The following is a 21,608-nucleotide window of genomic DNA, read 5'->3' on the forward strand; positions in this document are numbered from 1 at the left end:
TCCACCATCAGTAGATATTCTTTGTTTTCAAAGTAGAAGATATTGGTGGAAATCTTCTGCCATGGTCTGTTTGGCACCTCATGCTGTTGTCGTTTGTGTTTCTGGCATACAGCATGTCAGTAATTAATGATTACTGATACAAGGTCTATCTGGCTCTTCTTTTACATGCTGCAATGCCGAGGTGTCCTTCATGTATTCTTTTCAGCATTTCGCCCCACATTCTCTCATGTACGACTATTTTCTCCCCTTTTAGGATCAGATTGTCAGCTGAGTTCTTCTTTCATATTCCAGTACGGTTTCAGTTATTTTGGTATTTCTTTGCTTGTTTCAGGCCGTCCTTTCTCTGTACCCTTTTTCAGAGCCTGCATTGTGCTGTCATTTTGAATCCCGACACTTAACTCTTTGCGTTTGTCATACGAGATGGGAAAATGTTGTGTTAGCATATGAACCTGTGTCTCAGCTTCCTCTTCAATGCTGTGGTCTGTCTGGATCCTATTGGATTCAGATCCTATTGGTACTTCTGCAATCTCAATAGGAATCTCTGAATTCTTGGTGGTGGTTTCTTCACTATTGCTTCAAGTGGCTTGTGATCTGATTCAACATCAATTCTTCTGCCATACACATTTTGGTGGAACTGCTCACATACAAATACTACTGCCAGCATCTCCTTCTCAATTTGAGCATACCTTTGCTCTGTGGTGGTCAGTGCTCTGGATCCATATGCAATTGCTGCACCGTCTTGTAGCAAAGCTGCTCCCAAGCCACTCTGTGAGACATCTACTGTTAACTTTACTGGCATGTTTTGGTCAAAATATTTAAAAACTGGAGCTTTTGTTAAACATGCTTTCAGCACTTTCACAGCCCTTCCATGTTCTTTTGTCCAGTGCCATTCAATGTCATTCTGCAACAAGTGCCTTAGTGGTGCTGTTATTGCAGACATTTGTGGTAGAAATTTTTCAAGAAAATTAGCCATACATAACAGTCTTTGCAGCTCCACTTTGTTTGTCAGCTCAGGCATGCCACAACTGCCTTTATCTTTGCATCATCAGGTTTCATGCCATCTGCTGCAAGGATGTTTCCCAGGTACTTCAACTGTGGCATTGCAATGTGGCACTTTTTCTTTTTTAATTGTAATCCAACTTCTTTTGCTCGCATTAAGACTCTTTTCAGTCTTGAATCATGCTCTGCTTTGCTAGTGCCCAAGTCATCAATTTAAGTTGTGACACCTTCAATTCCTTCCACTATTTCTGCAATTTTGTTGTGAAAAACTTTGGGTGCACTTGAAATTCCAAATGGCAGTCTCAGAAAACAGTACCTCCCGAATGGTGTATTGAACGTGGTGCACTTTGAACTCTGCTCATGCAGAGGTATCTGCCAGAATCCACTAGAAATGTCTAAAACGCTAAAGTACTTTGCTGTTGACAATTTACTACTTATTTCTTCCATCATTGGTAGCTGGTAGTGTTCTCTTTGAATTGCTTTGTTCAATTGTTGAGGGTCCAAACATATTCTTAAGGACCTGTCAGGCTTTTCTACTATTACCATGGGGCTGACCCACTCGGTCGGTTCATTTTCTTTCACAATTACTCCCAGTTCTGTCATTCTTTCCAATTCTTGTTTTTAACTCTCTTCTTTTTTAACTCTTTTAACTTTGTCTCAAAGCAAACAATATTATCCTTGTTGGATGCACAGCTGGAGCAACATCCAGGTCAAGTTTAATTCTGTGAGTGCCAATATCTCGAATTCCTTCTTGTTCTATATTTAAACGCATCACTCGCTTTACTAAATTGAGCTCTTCACATGCTTTTAATCCTAACACAGGCTGTGCTTTTACATCAACTATTATCAATTCAAAAGTTTTGACAGTACCTTTGTGGGCGCACTCCATTTTTGTCACTCCGATGACTGGAATTAGTTCTCCACTGTATGTTGTCAGTTTCGCTTTTGTCTTTTTCAAAGCTGGCTTTGAGCTAATTTTCTGGTAGGTGTGTTTTGGCAAAATGCTGGCTTGTGCTCCAGCATCTAGTTTAAGAATAACAGATTCTCCATTTACTTCTATTTGTGCTTTCCAGTCTTTTCCAGGGCTGTCTACTTTCTACATAAATTTTTGCTATCTTTCTCTGTCTACTTCACTGACTGTGTTTTGCCCATTATACACCTCCTTGTGAAATGATTTTCCTTTTTGCAGTTCATGCAGTCTTTTCCCATGGCTGGACAGCTATTTCTCGAATGTTCCTTGCTGCACCGTATGCATTTACTATGATGTCCCGTCTATTGTTGCCACCTACAAGTCATTCCTTTTTCCCCGCTCCTACTCTCTTCATTTCTTTGTATCCTTTTATTTCATCCATCTCAGGGACCCTGTTCTCTGTTTCAATATTTGTGAGCATTTTTATTCTTCTTTTGGTAACTTCTGCTGCTTTACAAACTTCCACTGCCTTTTGTAAGATAAGGGTCTCTTAACAGTCTTTCTTTCAACACTGGATCACTTATCCCACAGACCACACTGTACCTCTTATCAGAGATTCCATCAGGTTACCAAACTCAGTTCTTACTTTTATTCTTCAATTCTGTTACATATTGCTCTATCGTCTCACCTGAGCGTTGCACACACGTGAAGAAAATATTCCTTAAAAATCCAGTGAAAAGGCAGGGTGGGAGCATTCACATTTATGAACAAACATAGTTAGTGTAATCAGGATCAGATTAACCCATAGACTAATAAGGCTATAGCCTTAGGCCCTTATATTTTGTAGGCCCTCCTTTGGCCCTCCATTCCATATTGAAGTAACAGTTGAGCGACGGTAGCACGGCCACCTTTGTCTCATTAGATATTGCTTTGTACAAACTGACGACATTAGCGACACGAATTGTAGCACCCTTGTGGTCAATTAGCAAACTACTCATTTAGTCTTCAGCCTTCACTAGTTGAACACCATTTTTCAAGACGTTTCAATCTTGAGTCTGCCTACATTTTTATTTCCTGTATTTTAGTGGTCGGGTTTGCTTGCTTCGTTGTATATAGTGCTATTTATTTACAGTTTATTTATTTACAGACATTTTATATTCTAAAGAGTTTATTTAGCTGTATTTGTAATCATAATTTTGGAACCTTGTTGCCAGACAAATCGATTCTTCTGAAAGCAAGGTCAATTTCCATGTTTTTATTAAGTTTATTTTAAGAATTTCTAATCTTTATGTTAAAAGTTAAATATTTACTAAAATAAACCATGTAATCATTTTTATTTTTATGATCTAAAAAAATTAAATCAACATGATTTTCTAACAACTAAATCGCTGGAAAATGCTATGAACAAAAGTTGTAGATCTTGTAAAGTTTAATATTTTATGATATTTACAATGTTTGTGTAGGACTAACCATTTTCAAGAAAATAGTGATTTAAATTTTCATAGTTGTGTGTATAATACCCGTATCACCCTATAGATAAAACTGGATTATTTAAACTTCTTTATTTAAACTGCTAGCAATACCTACTATCATTAAATAGAGATAGCTTTCCTTATTAATAAACTGTGGAGTGAGTATTAATTGAGATCATTTCAGTTTTCAGTACATGATACATGATGACTTCATAATTTTTTTTGCAATATTTAATATATACTTAGGCCCATTCCCTCCTATTAGCCTTAGGCCCCTCATAACCTTAATCTGTCCCTGAGTGTAACACGTTGCATGAAACATTTAAATGTAGCGGTACCATGCTGGAATTAGCTTTCATTTTCAAAACAGCTTGGTTGTGATTGTAACCTTATAATTGATAAGGTCATACAATGCAGCATTCAACGATAATGTGGCACACATTCTTTTCTTTAATTTTTTTTTATTTATTTATTTTTAAATCACTGTCATTAAGGTGTGTATGATTTGATAGTTACTGTAATCTCAGACAAGAGGATCTACTATGTGACAGTTTGGGATATTCTTTTTTTTTTTTAATGTATTTATTTATAATTTTTATATTAGTTGAATAAACCATTACCAAGTAAGACCATTTTGTTACCTACTTTCCAGGCAGATAGCAAATCCTCACTACTGCCTTAAAAAGCATTATTATTATTATTATTATTATTATTATTATTATTATTATTATTATATTATTATTATTATTAATAATAATAATAATAATAATAATAATAATAATAATAATAATAATAATACATATTTAGCAGAGACCATGTATTAATGTTTTGTCTTCTATACAGACATGACTAAAAACTTCAGTTTTTTTATTTAAATCAAAACTTACCATAGGGCAAACATTAGGCATGGGCCTAATGACATCTCTTAGTGTGTTTTAGTATTATTAAGCTGAACCCATTTAGAAAAAAAGCATAACCTAAGTGCATGCTTGTTTTGCATTTCAGTTAGAATCATACAGTAAGCTACGTCATTTTGCTAGAAAAAACATTATTTTGTATTGTGAATTGTTGTTGCCACAGTGATCGTGGATGTAAGTAAAAGAGATTGTTTACTACCATCTCCTCAGTTATTTTATACACTGACTGCTGAGCTGGTAAATCTACACAGTTTTCACCTATTGTCACTGATTTGCCCTATTGCCGCTGTACTTTATGCATCCAGGGCGGGTCAAACATCAGAAAAAAATCACAAATTGTGCATCCTTTCCTGCAATTTCAAAGTCGGTTGCGTGTGATGCCCGCTCTCAAAGATTTTTTTGTGACGCGACCTCCTCTACTGAGATGCAATGGCCGCATCGGGCAGTGTGTTCTCAAAATAGGGGAGAGCCGCAAATAATGTGAATGTGAAACAACCCTAGTGAAATCAATGCTAAAAACGAATTATGTTGAGATTAACACAAAACCTATAGCTTTAAAGCTTGACCTAGTATTACCTATGCTGCTCGCTGTTTTCACTACCTTTAGTGATACCTTTTCAAGTTGTTGTAATGTTTAAACACTTTCATTTTTCAAAAGTCTATTTTTTATTTCCAAGTATGAATTAATCTTACTCTTACCATGTATGGAAAGTGATCTAACACACAAGCTGAAGAATACAAAGCAGCTTGCAAACTCTACTATTGAACAAATAGTGAAAGCATTGCTTTTCTTTGAAAATGTGCAGTTCCCCAGTCATGATGAAAACAACCTAGAAACTATTTAAATCAACATAATGTGTTGTGAATTAAATTGAAAACATTTGTGCCCTCTTGGCTTTTTATGCAAATCCAGGTCTTGGATGTTCTTTGGCTGTGCTATTGTGAATACTCTGTAAATCTTTCTTTCTGTCACTCCAGTGTGCAAAACAGAATGGCTATTACCCCAGCTTATCTCTAAACTAATGAACAGACCAAAATGGGTCACGTCTCACACAGATATGTAAAATGTGCAATGAAGAAGAGACATGCTGTCACTCAGCAACTGTTTGTAATAAACAAGCACAACCACAGCTATCTGTCGTAATTTTCCCTGTGAACCAAATGGGTGGCACTAAGCAACTTCCAGCACCGCAGCGCAGTACATCTTCACAGGAATTACCCTGTAGTCTGTAAATAAAGTTTTTAGCACATCTGGTCCCAAAACTTGCCACAAACAGAATTCCCAATTGAGCCAATGCATTGAAACCCCATGGCTCACTGATGCTAAAACCACCAGACAATGAGACAAACAAAGCTAATTATTTGAAAAGATTAATGGCATTACCATTTCATTGCCTGTGTTTTATAAACAAAGCTGTGCGAAGGCAACAAACCTACTTAATATGTTTAGAAATATTAGAATATGTTAACAAAAAATAAGCATCCTAATGGACATATTGTAAAAGAAATGGCACATCTGATAACTGAGAATTAAAAAACCAGGCAGTGTGAATTATGTTCACATAGACATGTGTTTTGAAAACTTGGCGAGTGGGTTTACATTAAAGTAAGTTGGGTGTAACACATTTAACAGTTGTTATCTATTTGCCTTACTTAAACACAGTTAAGTAAATTTTCACCACCTCAATAGATGGTGTAAAGTTATGAAACCTGTATATAAGCAATGGAAACATAGAATATAGTAGCTTTTTTATTTATTTCGTTTTTACTGTTGACATTTTAAGAGTCGCCTACCCAGGACATATATCGCTTTTCAAATGCATTCTGCTGATACGATAATGAGTTTACAAGATTAAATTTTTTCAAAAACAATATTTTATTAAGTACACTGGAAATTTGCATATCCTACCATCACATAATCGCCCTGATCAATTAACCGCCTTGCTAAATAAATAAATAAATATTAAAAGTAGGCTATGAGAGTAACGGCACTGGCAGCAAATGCAGCTTCCGCGACGGAAACAGAAAGAAAGCGTTACAGCAATCAGCCTTTTGGTGCGTTCCCCTTTAAGGAGAGGTGGACTGTGTGCGTGTGTCAGTCAGCTGCGTGTAATAGTGATGATTCAATACACCCGTTGAGAAAGCTTTTTTTTTGTGCAGTGTGTTTATATGATGGAGCGCACAACTTGCAGATATTGGCAGCTTGTTGTTGTAGCTTGTAAATACATTTGAATTAAACAAAGCAAGCTTCATAAACACAATGTTTACTGGCCGTTTGTCTAAAATAGCCTAGTCCTTGTTGAATCCTAGTCAATAATCTCCTTCCTGATCGTTGAGGGTGCTGTATAACAGCAACAGAGTGGCTCATACTGGTTGGTCTGGCAGTTCATTCCAGGGTCAGTCAGAAGCCAGCCAGCCAGGAAGGTGGAGGTGTCACAATGCCCAAAGTAATCACCCTAAAGAGGTACGCGATGTGTCAGTCATGGATTGGAGGAGACATGACTGGACTAACTATCGCAGGGGGCGTGACTAAGGGTACAACTGGGGATGTGACAATGTAATCCGTTCCTTTGGTGTGGTTAGCGCTAGGACTGAGAAAGGAAACAACCTATTAGTACTTGTGAGTGAAGTGTTTTGTTTGTTTTGTAACTGTATTTGTCTTTTGTCATCCGACTAATAGAAACCATAGAGCGGCTACTTCAAACCAGCTCTAAAACCTGGACTTCACTGCACCTGCACCTACAGCATGCCCTGTCCGGAGACGTGTCTGTATCTGTGATGTGTGTCTGTGTTTTGTGTTATTATTTTGGGACTGAAACCCCTTGGTTTATATGCTGGCAATACCCATAGCTGGGTAGAGCCAGTATTATTATTTCAACGGTCAAGCTGACCAAAAAGAAAATAAAAGATTTGTTTGAACGATGAACTTTGTGTCTGTCGTTATCTGGAGCACTTGCATCACCACTACACATGTGCACTGCAAACCACTCGTTCACAATAATGCCAATACATTATTAAAAAAAAATAATTATTTGTCATTTCGCAATGCGAAATGTGTCTTTCCTTCCGCTCCACTGCTTGCGATTCCTGCTCTACTCCTCAGCTCCAGACAAAATAAGCACACTCCGCTCCATTCACATAGTATTCAAAGAATATATAATAATAAATAAACTAGCCATTTTTCCCCCACTGTTTTGCCAATTTCAGATGAAAAGAGGTAATATACATTCAGACAGGAATACTATTTAATTGTCCTTATTATAATTGCATAGCTTGACCAAAGTAAAATACAAATCCCCAGCTATGGTCAGCAAAGAAAAAAACAACATAAAGTGCTCAGAGAAGTTATCTAATTCAATTTCAAAGACACTTTCTGATTATTATTGATTGGTACTGAAACAAGGTGTACATTGAAAATAAAGTAAAAGTTAAATATGAAATATGAATATAATCTTGCAATTAACAGGATTTTAACAGGTCCCTATGATTTCATATATGGTCTACTCACCTACGTCAAATGTTGCATATGATTCATATCAAACTAGCTTTATACTAGGCTGGTTTGCATCTGACTATCTCATAGGGAGTTCAAAGCAACCCACGAACACATATGAATCTCAACAGGGCAAACGGACCACCCTGTAGTGTATGAACTATGTGCAGAAAATATAAACTGTTCACAACAACGTATTGGGGCATAATCGTAGAACTGTATAAAAACAATAAAGGTTATGTAATAACCGCAGAGAGATGGACACATTGATGACGTTTCTCACATATTTATATGGCACAAATGCAGCTCCACAATTGGGAGAATATATATGTTTCCTGCCATAATGAAATATAAAGTGCACCGCCAATCACATTGAATATAAAAGAAAAAAAAGGAATGTCCACTCTGTGCGCCACTCCATCAACTACCTCGCTCCGCTCCATATACAATTGGCTCGCTCAGCTTGTGCTCTGCTCCACTCATGTTCTGCTCAGCTTGCACTCTGCATGGCTTGTGCTCTGCTCCACTCGCGCTTTGCTTGGCTTGTGCTCTGCTCCAATCACGCTCTGCTCCAATCGCGCTCTTTTCCAATCGCGCTCTGCTCCACTCAACTAATTGTTTTGATTTATATTTTAATGCAATGGGGAAAGCTGTACGATATTATTTATAATTATTATGTGTTGTTTGGCCGGACGAGCGAGATTTTTATTTTTGAAAACCTTGTGAGGATGCGTGACTGATCAGCTACTGATTATTTAACTAGCTGACATTCACGCATCCTTATGTAATCGAGTGCAGACTGTGGCCGAGGGGTAATAAGGTAATTTAATTAATAGTTAGTTAACCCCTCGGCTAGAATATAAAAGGTGGCAGCTGTTTGCCCTCGAAGTGGAGTGTAAGAGTGAGGAGAGACATAAGTCTGTGTGAGGGGATTTAAAACTAAACTAAAAACAATTGCTATATGTGCTGGCTAAAACCCAGCATGAGACTTGTTTGTTTCGTTCACTGCAGTTTTGTTTATTATTTGTTTATTCGTTTCACCAACGTGCCCTTTGTTTTGAGTGTGTTTGGTTTTGTTTACACCTTTTATTTTATGTTATTCATTTAATAAATATACTGAGCACCATGGCTCAGTTTTCACCCGCCAGCAAAAGCTTGTTTTGGTTTCTGTGTTCTTCCGGGTCTGACGTCACCACTACTGTCATCCTGTTCACATACACTCATGCCAGGATTGAATGAGTGAAGTCATCGTTTGAATATAAAATTCATCACAGAATCCCATTATGTAGTAAAGCACTCAAACTGAAGGACTTATGAATGGGAAGTTTATTTAAAAAAAAAAACCTTTGACGGTTCATTGGATAGAAAGAGGGTTACTTGTCAAAGTGTGTTCCAGTATCACAGAAGTGCATCTAGTCTGCTTAACCACCTGCGTGCTAAACATGCTTTCGCTCCTCAAAATACACTTTCTAGTAGTTCTTCTGCTACAGAAAACAACAATACAACAACAAATGAAACCTGTCAGTTTCGACAGAATACTCTTAGAAATTCAGGATCACTACAAACCCAGGAGTCAAGCTCAGTACGATACCATAACCAGTGCTGTTGCAAAGTGGATAGCTACTGACTGCAGACCTGTTAATATTGTAGCTTTGTTTTATTTCAATAACCACATTTATTTTAAATAATATTATTTACAATTATGGAGTATATAACTGTTACTCAGTGAATGTTCTGTTTTATTTACACGATTTCAAGTTATTCAAATTATTATTATTATTATTTATTATTATTATTATTATTATTATTATTATTATTGTTGTGAGAAAACTGCGTGGGACACAGTAAACAGAGATCTCTGTTTTGCATTGGAAAGGTTAAGTGGGACAGTTGAATATAAGCTGGATAAATTTGGGGACTACGCAAATGGAAGCGAGAGGTTTGGAATTGAAAAAAGGAAGGAAAAAGTACAAACTATTCCCGGAAAGTCTAGATGGCAGAAGGAGATTGAATGCTATGTTAGAGAAAGGAGGAAGCTGAGGAAGCAGTGGTGAATAGCAGAACAAAGTCAGGAGGGACTCAATCTGTTACAAAGGGTCATAAAAGATAAGCTTGCAACATTGCGCAGAGCTGAGCACCTACGGAAACACTACAGAAAGGAGCGTGCGAGAACTAACTCCATTCCAATTTGTAAAGAAGTTATTCACCACTGAGAAAAATGGCACACTAAAATCATCTAAGTTTGAGCTGGAGAGATATTTGGAAGAAACACAGACAGATTCAAAAAGGCAGGAGCCCGTGTCAATTCATTCAGGCATGCCACCTATCAATCCACCAGAATACCAAATGAAGGACTGTGCACCAAAGTGGAAAGAAGTAGAGCAAGCTGTGAAAAAAAAACAAGGGTGTCATCATCTCCAGGGCCTAATGTAGTTCTGTTCAAAGTGTACAAGAGTGTTTCTGGAGTTCTACAAATCCTGTGGAAATTGATGATAGCGGCATCGGCAAAACAGGTTGTACCAAAAGCATGGCGCTGAGCAGGTGGAATCTTTATACCAAAAGAAAAATATTTACGAGCATCAGTCAGTAGAAGGCAAAGTTTTCTTCAGCATTATTGCTCAGAGATTGTCAACTTACCTATTAAAGAACTGCTTCATTGACACTTCAGTACAAAAAATGGGCATTCCGGGTTTCCCCGGATGCTTAGAACACATCAGCGTAATCTGGCAACAAATTCAATCAGCTAAAAAGGAGAGGAAGAAGCTCCATGTAATATTCCTGGATTTGGCTAATGCATATGGTTCAGTGCCACATGAACTTCTTTGGACAGCATTTGATTTTTTTCAGTGTAACGATGACAATAACAAATTTAGAGAAAGCCTACTTTGGAGATTTGTAATTTTGTTTTTCAATTTAAAAATTCAGCACTACATGGCAAAGCCTAGAAATTGGAATAATAGCAGGATGCACTATTTCTCCACTGGCTTTTACCATGGCAATGGAAGTAATTATTAGGGCATCAAAATGGTAGTGGGAGGAGAGTGTTTGGCTTCTGGAATGCGACTACCACCAATTTCAGCATACATGGATGACATAACAACCATGATTACAACAGTAGCCTGCGCTAATCGGTTATTGGGCAAATTAACCAATAACATCAAAAGGGCACGAATGCAATTTAAGCCCACTAAATCAAGGAGCATATCTATAATTAAAGGTAAAGAAGTAGATGAAAGGTTCTACATTAATGGTGAGGAAATACTAACAGTGTCTGAGAAGCCAGTGAAACGTCTTGGGAGAGTGGAAAGACGGGGATCTAAAGGACACAATTCATGTGGGAGCAGTTAGACAACAAGCAGCAAAAGGACTGAAGAGCACAGACAGCAGCACTTTACCGGGCAAACTGAAACTCTGGTGCTTTCAGTTTGGTCTACTGCCAAGGCTGCTGTGGCCACTGACTGTGTACTAGGTTTCTTTGACAAGAGTTGAGAAGCTGGAAGTTTTAATCAGTTCATATGTCAGGAAATGGTTGGGAGTTCCACACTGCCTCAGCAGAGTGGGACTTTATGGTAAAGGAATACTGCAGCTATAAGTCTCTGCTCTAACCAAGGAGTTTAAATGCGCAAAAGTCTGACTTGAAATGACATTAGTAGATTCATGTGACAAATGCGTAAGGGAGGCAGCACCTGTGCTGAATACTGGAAAAAAGTGGGCGGCAAAGAAAGCTGTGGAAGATGCAAAGGCTACCCTTCGAATTGGTGATATTATGGGGCAAGTTCAACATGGAAGAGGGGATCTTGGTCTCAGTTCAGCTTCTCCTACATGGGACAAGGCAACCCCAGCTCAACACAGGAAGCTGGTAATCAACAAGGTGCAAAAGCAGGAGGAGAGGATAAGGTGTGAAAGGCCGTTTCCCAGGCCAAGCAGGGAGAACGGATGAGATGGGAGAGCGTGGAATAACGCAGGATCAACTGGCAAGGCCTATGGACAATCGAACAGAGCAGGATCAGTTTCCTCATCAGATCAACATATGATGTTCTCCCATCACCACAGATCCTAAACCTCTGGGTGGGTGACGATCCCTCATGTTCTTTGTGTTCATCATCTGCAACATTAAGGCACATTTTGACAGGATATAAGGTGGGTCTTAGCCAAGGACGGTTCACTTGGCACCATGCCAAGGTGCTGCAATGTTTGGCCTTAGCATTGTTAGACAAGCGTAACATGACCAATAGGTTGCACCAGCTCCATCAAACAATTACACACAAAAAACAATATTCCTTCATCCAGGAGAGCAACCACCAAGAAAAGGTGTTAAAACCAAGCCTTGCCCAGGACAGCTGGAAGATGCTAGAGACTGGAAAATGCTGGCAGATGTTGGTCAATGGCTTATTTTTCTACCTGAGATTGCCACCAGTAACTTTCGACCAGACATTGTCTTGTGGTCGGGATCAGCATGCCTTGTTCATCTGGTAGAGTTAGTGCCATGGGAGGATGCTGTGGGTGAGGCATATGAGAGAAAAAAACTTTGGTATGCTCAACTAGCTGCTGAAGTGGAACAGCGAGGATGGAGAGTCCGAGTTTACCCAGTGGAGGTGGGTTGTCGAGGATTTGTGGCACATTCTACAACCCGGTTTCTCAGATATGTCGGGTTCAGTGGCCAAGAGTTGCATCGCACAGTGAAGAACTTATCTGAAGCAGCAGAAAGGAGTAGCAACTGGCTGTCGTTGAGACGGACAGATTCTGGCTGGGAATCTCAAGCACAATAGAAAGAAAGCAACGCTGATGTACGGGTAAGTAAGCTGGGCTGAGTTGAGTGGGGTAAGGAGGGGGGTGATGCTGGGAATCCAGAATCACTGTCGAGCCCTCTTGAGGTATCATGGGTTAGTCTATGAAACACTGAGGACGGAAGGTTCCCACTTGAAGACCCCAGAGATGTACCCTACATAGCTCAATCTAGACGGTTGTCATGCTGATATGCTGGGGAGACCGCACTGTGGTTGACCCCTGGAGCCAGCATCACAGCCGTTGTGTGTGCTGATGCTGTGGGGAGGCAAAATAAGCTGATCCCTGGAGCCAGCATTACACTTCAGCCATCAACACCAGGCAGAATGATGTCTACATCATCAGATGGAAAGAAACACAAATGGATGGAGTTGCAGATGGATCACATTAGTTTACTGTAAAGCTACGTCTTAGTTGGAGCTTATCTTGGCGAGAGCTTCAAATCAGCATGATGTTTTAACATCTAGTCTCATGTAATGGAAATTATTATTATTATTATTATTATTATTATTATTATTATTATTATTATTATTATTATTATTATTATTTTTAAATGCAGTAAGGTGAGTAATAAACTCACTCCATTGTAATTTAGCAGTTGGTTCAAACAATTTAACAACAAATGCTGGATTGTAAATACATATAAAACTATCAAGAGGTACTGTAACAGGGGATGTGTTACGTGTGTGGGTAGTCACTGTAAAATACTGAAACAGACACAGAGTGATGTTGATGCACTGCTCAGGCACGCAGATTTAATTTCAACACAGTACTGACAGTAGGTTACCAAAAATGGTAATCCTAGCGTCACATTTAATAAAGAAAACAAGACAAAACATAGATAAAAAATAAAAGGTTGCCACACAAAATGACGAGTGCTAGTCCCAGTAAAAGAAAGCTCCCGCTCCCAGAACCTACTACTCTACGGTAACCCCCTCTATACTGTTTTGGGATCCACACCCCCTAAGCTGACCTACTTCTGTTCTGTTATTTCTGAAGTCCTGTCCTCCCAGTGACTCCAGGCCGTTCTGACGGTCCTGGATGGGTAATCCCCTTCACAGGCCCCGTCTTGCAGTTAAAGGATTCTGTGGTAGTAGCTCCTGCTGAGCGGACGCTCCCCTCCTTGATGTCAACAAAGTCTGCCTGTGTGTCAATGGCATTGCAATCGCCCCGAGCTGTGGTGCAGCCGGTTTTTGAGCTCTGAGCAGCATCCTCGGAAAGACCCCAAGCCAATCTGGACCACCCGATCCGCACAGGTCTGCTTAGCAACGCGTCTCCTGCTGCGTGTCACAGCTGATTTCTCCAAGGAACATACACTGCATAGCAATCAGTAATCCAGCTCCCTGTCACAGGGATCAACAAATAGGATCCAGAATCAAGAAATAGGAAAACAGGCTTTTTATGCTGGGTTGTTTTTTGGATAATATAATAATAATAATAATAATAATAATAATAATAATAATAATAATAATAATAATAAAATATGGATGCAGTAATTGTTTCAAATACAGTACCAATAGTAAGTATTCACCCCCCTTGGACGTTTTCACAGTTTGATGTGTACAACCTGAAATCTTGATGCATTTAAATGGCATTTTTTTCCCTTTGATTTACACAAGCTACTCAACACTTTGAAGAGGCAAGAGAATTTTTATTATGAAACAACAGTTAATGAAAAATTTAAAAAAACTGAAATGTCCTGGTTAGATAAGTATTCACCTCTGAGTCAATACTTGGTAGAACCACCTTTGGCAGCAATTACAGCTGTAAGTCTTTTGGGGTAAGTCTCTACCAGGTTTGCACATCTGGATTGTGCAATATTCGACCATTCTTGGCAACACTTTTAAAGCTCTGTCAAGTTGGATATGAATCATTGGTGGACAGTAATCTTCAAGTCTTCCCACAGATTTTCAATCGGATTCAAGTCTGGGCTTGATTCTGGGTGGTGCCGTATACCTTCCACTTCTTAATGATCAACTTGACTGTGCTCCAAGGGATATTCAATGCCTTTGAAATCTTTTTATACCCCTCCCCTGATCTGTGCTTTTCCACAACTTTATCCCAGAGTTGTTTTGAAAGCTCCTTGGTCTTCATGGTAGTATCTTTGCTTTGAATGCACTACCCAACTGTGAGACCTTACAGAGACAGGTGTGTAAACACAACGAAACAATTAGACTTTAGTCTGCACCACTTGAATGAAAATAACGATGTGCTACCCGAGGTAAACCCATGTGTGAATGCTGGGGTAAATACTTCCTATTCTCGCGCATTATATATATATATATATATATATATATATATATATATATATATATATATATATATATATATATAGATATATAGATAGATAGATAGATTTAAATTATTTGAATGGCAGCCATATTGGCTCTGTGGTCAATGTCAGTGTCACCAACGCATTTCGTATGCAGTGTACATAAACCTGTACATGCAAATATGATGTCAGTTTCAATTGTCTCTAAGAAACAGTACGAGTATAGTATGGTGATTAGCATTTATTTTTTATTTACTGTTTAATAAGAATAATGATAATAACAATATCAAATGTGTTTCCATATTTTAATTGAGTAATGAACAAACGGAGGGGGTAAACACAAAATCTCATAAGGCGAGGTGATTTTTTTATAGCTCCTTTTGAATTGCAGCCACAAAGAAACAGACATATATAAAAGAAAATGTTAGTAAGCATTAGTAATTCTAGTAATACCTGAATAAATGTCAGAATAATTTCTTTGGAATGTGGGATGGGGTTGCCTGCTATCTGAGGTGGTCAATAACAATCTCAAAGCTGAGGCAGTGGAATAAAGAAAAGTAACACCAGTCAGGAGAGACCAGTATCCCAATTAAATAACAGGATTACGCCGTGGATTAGCACAACAGGAAACAGTGTGCATCCATAAGCATATTAGAAGAAGTCAAGAAGAAGTGTTTATTAAGGAAGACGTTTTTACAAATTGATGTTAATCAAATACTGAACCCACAAAACAATACCAAAAAAAAACCAGCAACAACTGCACTGATAAACAGACTTTGGCAAGTGTATACAGTTAAGATGTATCTGTCTAATCACATATGCAAATCCTTTACATTTCCAATATCATTTCACTCTTTTAGGTGCAATTTCATTCAATAAATATATTAAGGGCATCGTGTTGTTTGTTTCTTGGAACCGTGGATATAGAATTATTTTAAGCTATAGCAAGATCAAGGACTTGGTCTTTAACTCTCAGTATCATGTTCAAGACACATGAGATATGAGAAGCTGGGAGGCAAAGCTTTAAAAAAAAGGCGCATCTGTAACTCTAAACACAAATGTCTCTCCAAAGACAGGACTATAAATAACTCAATAAATCCATACATTTATCTAGATGGTAATATATACCGGAGACATAACAGGTCTCCATCTGGCCTTTTTATACTGGTGATGAGATAATGTATTCTATCAAAAAAATGCTCCAAAACGGCCTTATAAAATACTAGGGCACCGGTTAATCCATGGGGATAATGAAAGAAGTCTGCATTTTCTTGGAAGATTGTGGAAATACGGAAAAATATATGCTTTGTGTATATGTTGCTTTTCTGAACTCTGAATTGCCATTTAGCCCCAAAAGAATAACGTATTGAAAAAAGGAAACAAAGCACAAATCTGGGTTCTGCAAAAATGAACCTAGCTTCTAAACCTATAACATAAATGTCTGCAGGGACAGCTTATGCATCTGTTAATTACAAAACCTTTCAGAACACAGGTGTAACACAAAACATAACTAGCAAAGTTTGTAGACAAGTAAAGCCCCACGAGAACCACAGTATTCAACATAGATGCAAATTAGAATGTTTATTTGTTCAGGGAAAAAAAAAGTGTGTGCTAACCACTACCACTACCTGTCAAATGCATCAGAGACATTCAACCACAATTACAGGTTTGGTTGATACAAGCTGTTATTGCTTTTGAGTGAATCACTATTTCAATCCACAAAGGCAAAGTATCTATTTCATAATGGGCTCCCTTGCTGATGGCCTATACTCAGCACCATCTGTATTGGCACTCTGCCTCTGAGCATGCAGAACCAGAAGCAGTTTCTCAAAAGAACCCTCCTCCCAGCCACCATTGAATTTATATAACCCAGTACTGATAGTTTAGTACTTTTTTACTTGGGTCTTAAGAAGGTTTATAAATCAGCAGTCTAACAGTCTAGCAGCATCCCCTTCTACTGAGAAAACAATTAGCACTTCCCTCTGTCTTATTTATAACTATAATAATTGTGTAGTTTATGATGATGTCACAAAAATATATTTAATTATAACCCTTTACTATGAAATACACTGCACTATGTTGAACAGTGTGATCCCTTTTCTTCTGGTTATGCAATGCATAGATTATACTGTCAGTCCACAAACTAATTTCAGCCAGCCTTTTTAATCCTACTGGTGTTCCCCACCCCAAGCGTAATTTTTTTGACACAGTCATATTAAAATTAGTGCATATAAAAAAAAAAAAAATGTTATAAACAGATTTATACATTTTAGGGCAGCAATAGTAATATCCGGTACTGTTTACAGTATGAATCTAAATTTAGTATTCATATTACTAGGTAGAGATTAGTACTTGTTTAATTGGGTGCTATTAAAGTAATTTTAGCTAACAAAATTGTTTCATAAAATTTCTCTATCATTTTATAGGTCTCAAATGTGCAGTGTTGAAAGAAACACATGTTGTAGAAAACTTGTATTTTTATTTCAAAGCATGCTTTTTGACTGCTTTGTAATTCTTGGGTCGTTTCACAGGGAGATGAAATTGTCCCCATCCTTTCACTGGTGTCTTTCCCGTCAATAACCAATTAGCTGCTTCCCCTATTGACTGACATGCTTTTAACATGTAACATGCTTTTACACTGAAGACACTGCTGATTCAGGGAGTATAATTGCAGACAGATAACCCGAGAATAAGTTATAGAATCTGAAAGTTTTGATGATTTACGGGAAAAGGTATGAACCACCATTGAAAAAACAATGCACAGTACATAATGTATGAACACATTTTAATACATACCATTTCGACTTTCTTCATCAATGGCAACTATTGTAGCTGGAGGGCCTGACCTGGCTAATTTGCACTCTGTGGATGAACCAAAAATAATAATTACATTGTTTCAAAGTACTTTACATATCCAAAACATTTTCTCAACAAGGATTTTCAAGTTGAAGTAATTATTTTATTCTTACACATATTAGATAAACTACTAACATAGGAAGCTCAGAATTAAAATCATGGGTTTCCACAAAAGAATAAGAATCACAGTTATGTTGTCCCCAGCTGCTTTTTTATTGTTATACATACACATAAGTTAATGAAAGATTCAAAATATAAGACAGGATTAATGGCTGTGTTAGTAGAGCACTACAATTAGTAAAAATGTACAAGGAACTGTCAAAAAAGAAAGATTTACCATCTTACCCTCATATTGCCAATCTGGAGTCAAAGTTAATGTCATCAGCAGAGAGCAGAACGGAGTGATGGAAGAAAAGAAAAGGATGACACTGTTTGTCTCAACTCTTGAAAGATGTAAAAAAGAACTAGCATTACAGAGTTAAACTGAATGAATAAAGCCCCTTTCTCACTGGCACTCCTACACAGCTAACTGGGTCACAATCCTGTGTAGTGTAAAACTACGTACCTGGGTCGAACCCGGGTTAACCCAGGTCCCAGTGACCCACCTCAGGATGTGGGTCGACATGCTTTGAACCGGTTTGAGCGAGACATAATACTTGATGGTCATTCATGAGCTGATGCAAAAACAAACAGCCACGCCTACGTGAAGGTTTCACTTCCACAAGGAACATTTCTGTTTATTCTGTTTAGCCATATTTTTGTTGGATCGCGGCAGAGATGAAGAAACATTTGCTCAAATCAACATTTGGGCTGACGGTTCAATCCAGAGACGCTTGGATGGAAGCGTCAGTAACAAGCTGCTTTCACTTGCAGCTGTTACCTAGGTCAACCCTGCTTTATCAAAAGCAGTGTGAAATCACGTATCCGACCCACATGGGTCCTGCCTGGGTAGATCATGCAAGTGTGAAAGGGGCTTAAGACAGAAAAAACAAGAAACCTGAGCAACTAACACATCCAATGTGGTACAGCAAAGTGTACCAGTTGTCTGCTTGTATTAAATAATTGTTTAAAAGCAACTGCTCACTAGACGGGACAATGAGTGGTTTCAGTGTTGTGGTACCACTGTCCCACCTGAGCCACCCTTGTGGAGGCTTGAGCCTCCAAGGGGGTGGGGGAGAGGGGCATTACCCTCCACCTCCAGAGACCAGAAGAGGTGGAGGGTAGGCAGCTGTGCAAACCTTGCAGACTAAAAGAAAGAAGACATACCCTTGGGTTTAAATAAAGAGAACACACTTTTGTTAAATATAACCCCACATTCTCACCTAAATCTCTGTAGCTTTTATACAGGTTTTCCTTGCACTGTTATTACGGTATATATTTTTTGCTGACACTTGGTGTTAAAATATTTACTAGCTCTTTATTGCTGCTGACTTTTTGTTTTCTCTCTAGCTTGTTAATGGTTAGATGATCAGAAGAAAGAACACAATTTTAATGCTATTTAAATATATGCATTATTAATATGGCATTTTTTATATAAATGAATACATTGTTTGGTATTTTGCAGTAAATAGGCTTCATAATTGTGAAATATTGTAAATTAATTGTAAATATGTATATCTATCTATAATCATCTGTAGAACCTTCGAAAATCAGCCTTAACATTAATATGAACTTACAATAGCACGGCACAATCCAGGTTGTTCATTTTCTAGTGTTTTTCTCAAAGCATAAGAAGGATATAAACATAACAAAAATAGGACTATATCTTCACTTGTCCTTTTAAGGTTATACATTAATTGTGCTGAACACTTTTTCAAAGAGGAAATGGCAACCAGACCAACACAAAGCTCCCTCAACCTAAAACATTTTAGCATTAAGGACTGCAATCCATGTCGCATTTTAGCATTAAGGACGGTGCAATCCATGTTGCATTTTTTACAGCTCCCTAAGTGCCTTTGGATCTTCTAGTTCATTTGAGTAATTCACAGTGTTTAACTCAAGTCTGCTTTGGCCCTTTTCTCAATAGAATGATGGACAGTTTTACAATTACACTTAATCCAAGCTAAAATGTTTAATTAAAGAGGAATGCACAGTCAGCTGCAGTGTCATCTGACTCTGGTTTGCAACACCTATCACAGTCTGGGCTAGGTCCCAATTCCAACGTGTTGCTGCTGCTAATCTATACATAAATAAAGCTCAGTCAATTTGCATAGATTATTTATGAAGTGGCCCTGTGTTGCTCTGTATCCAGGAATAAGTAATTCATTACTGATGGCAGTGTCCCCTTATGTGTTTTTTCAGTATGCTGGCAGTGCTGTAGAACCAATGATATTTAAGATTGTTTTTTCTTGTGGTCCTTATTGAGAGTCTGCTGCTTAGGCATTCTTACACAGTCGGACAACTCTTGCCTTGTCAATACGAAATGATATATTTACTATCAAATAACAATGAACTTTAGCTTTTCTGAATGCTATGCTTACATGTACTGCACAAAGTCTCCAGGGACACAGGCAAACAAATCATCATCCGATGAACGCTGTTCCCTCTATGAGAATATGACGTTTATAACTAAAGTTCAGGAGGAGAGTTTGACACCAATCTCCGTGTCACCAAACTGAATCATTCAATTTACACATTAACTAATTAAGATTGTCAGCACTATAAATACCCTCTTAACTTATCTCTCATTCGTGTTTCAATTTCATCATACCACACGCACCATGGAGAAAGTCTTCGATTACTCCAGTTCATCGGACGATAATTTGTTTGCCGTTTCTTCAACCAATTCAACCAGCTCCTCCCGTGCCCGATCTACCAACTCCATGACAGCTCAGACCAAGCACCGTGACGCTTTGTTTGTTTCTTTCCTAATTAACGGTCTCACTAAAGGATTTTCTATTGGTTTTTTGTGTGCCCCTACCTCTTCCACTTATTGCAAAAACCTCCAATATTCCATCTTTGATCCCGAATCTGTTGATATTTTATTAAAGTTTATGATAGGTCCCTTTGAATCTACTCCTTTTCCCACCTTTTGCATTAACCCTATCAGGGCTGCAATAAGGAAATACTCAGGCAAACATCAATAGTTTAATCCCTCTTGATAATTACTCTCTGCAATATGCAACAATTGACCACGCCATATCCTTAATCAAAATTCCTGGGAAAAATACATGACTGGCTAAAGCTGATATATCAAATGCATTTAAAATCATGCCCACTGATCCTGCGCTCTGGCACCTCTTTGGAGTACAGTGGTGCTCCAAATCTTACTTTTCTGCTTGCCTGATATTCGGCTGCAGAAGCAACCCCAAGATATTCAATACCCTGTTGGAAGTGCTGTGCTGGATCCTCTTTAATAACTACCGCATCCCTTTTCTGCTGCGTCTCCTGGATGATTTTCTTCTCATTGACTTTCCCCACGCACCCCCTGCCCAGAATATAATGATCCTCAAATCATTATTTTCAAATTTCAGCATCCCCCTAGCATAAGAAAAGATCTTGTGTCCTCCAACTTCCATCGAGTTTCTAGGCATCACCCTGGATTCCCAATCTTTTTCAGCCTCGCTCCCCAGGGAAAAAATAGATCATATTATATCTATTATTTTCACTTTTCTGTCCAGTCCCCCTCCTACCAAATGCAATCTTCCATCCTTCCTAGGCCATTTAAACTATGCAATGAGGATAATTCTTCAAGGAAGAGCTTTCATCTCCTACCTTCTTCTCCTGATCCCTTCCGTTGATTCTCTTAATGATGTCATACTCCTAGATCCTTTTTGCCTCGAGGAGATCCTACTAAAAGAACGGAACGGCATTACATTCTCTTACGACGACTGTCTCCTGCTGCATGAAGACATTCAACTGTTCACAGCTCCCTCTCTCGGCTTTGGAGGATACTAAAAGGGAA

General features: G+C 38.3%; 1 protein-coding gene across 2 annotated transcripts in view; it reads right to left on the minus strand.

Moving 5' to 3' along the window:
• The window catches only part of LOC121325229 (protocadherin-15-like), a 170,628-nt gene that overhangs the window by 137,366 nt on the left and 11,654 nt on the right, over positions 1-21,608 (minus strand). For both annotated transcript variants that reach the window (XM_041267608.1, XM_041267607.1), the window contains exons 2-3: positions 18,050-18,064; positions 17,645-17,710 (exon numbers count right to left, since the gene is read on the minus strand). In XM_041267608.1, coding sequence (XP_041123542.1) covers positions 17,645-17,710; positions 18,050-18,064 — 81 coding nt within the window. The remainder of the gene's footprint in view (positions 1-17,644; positions 17,711-18,049; positions 18,065-21,608) is intronic.

Source organism: Polyodon spathula, chromosome 13 (genome assembly GCF_017654505.1).
Source record: "Polyodon spathula isolate WHYD16114869_AA chromosome 13, ASM1765450v1, whole genome shotgun sequence".
NCBI lineage: Eukaryota > Metazoa > Chordata > Actinopteri > Acipenseriformes > Polyodontidae > Polyodon > Polyodon spathula.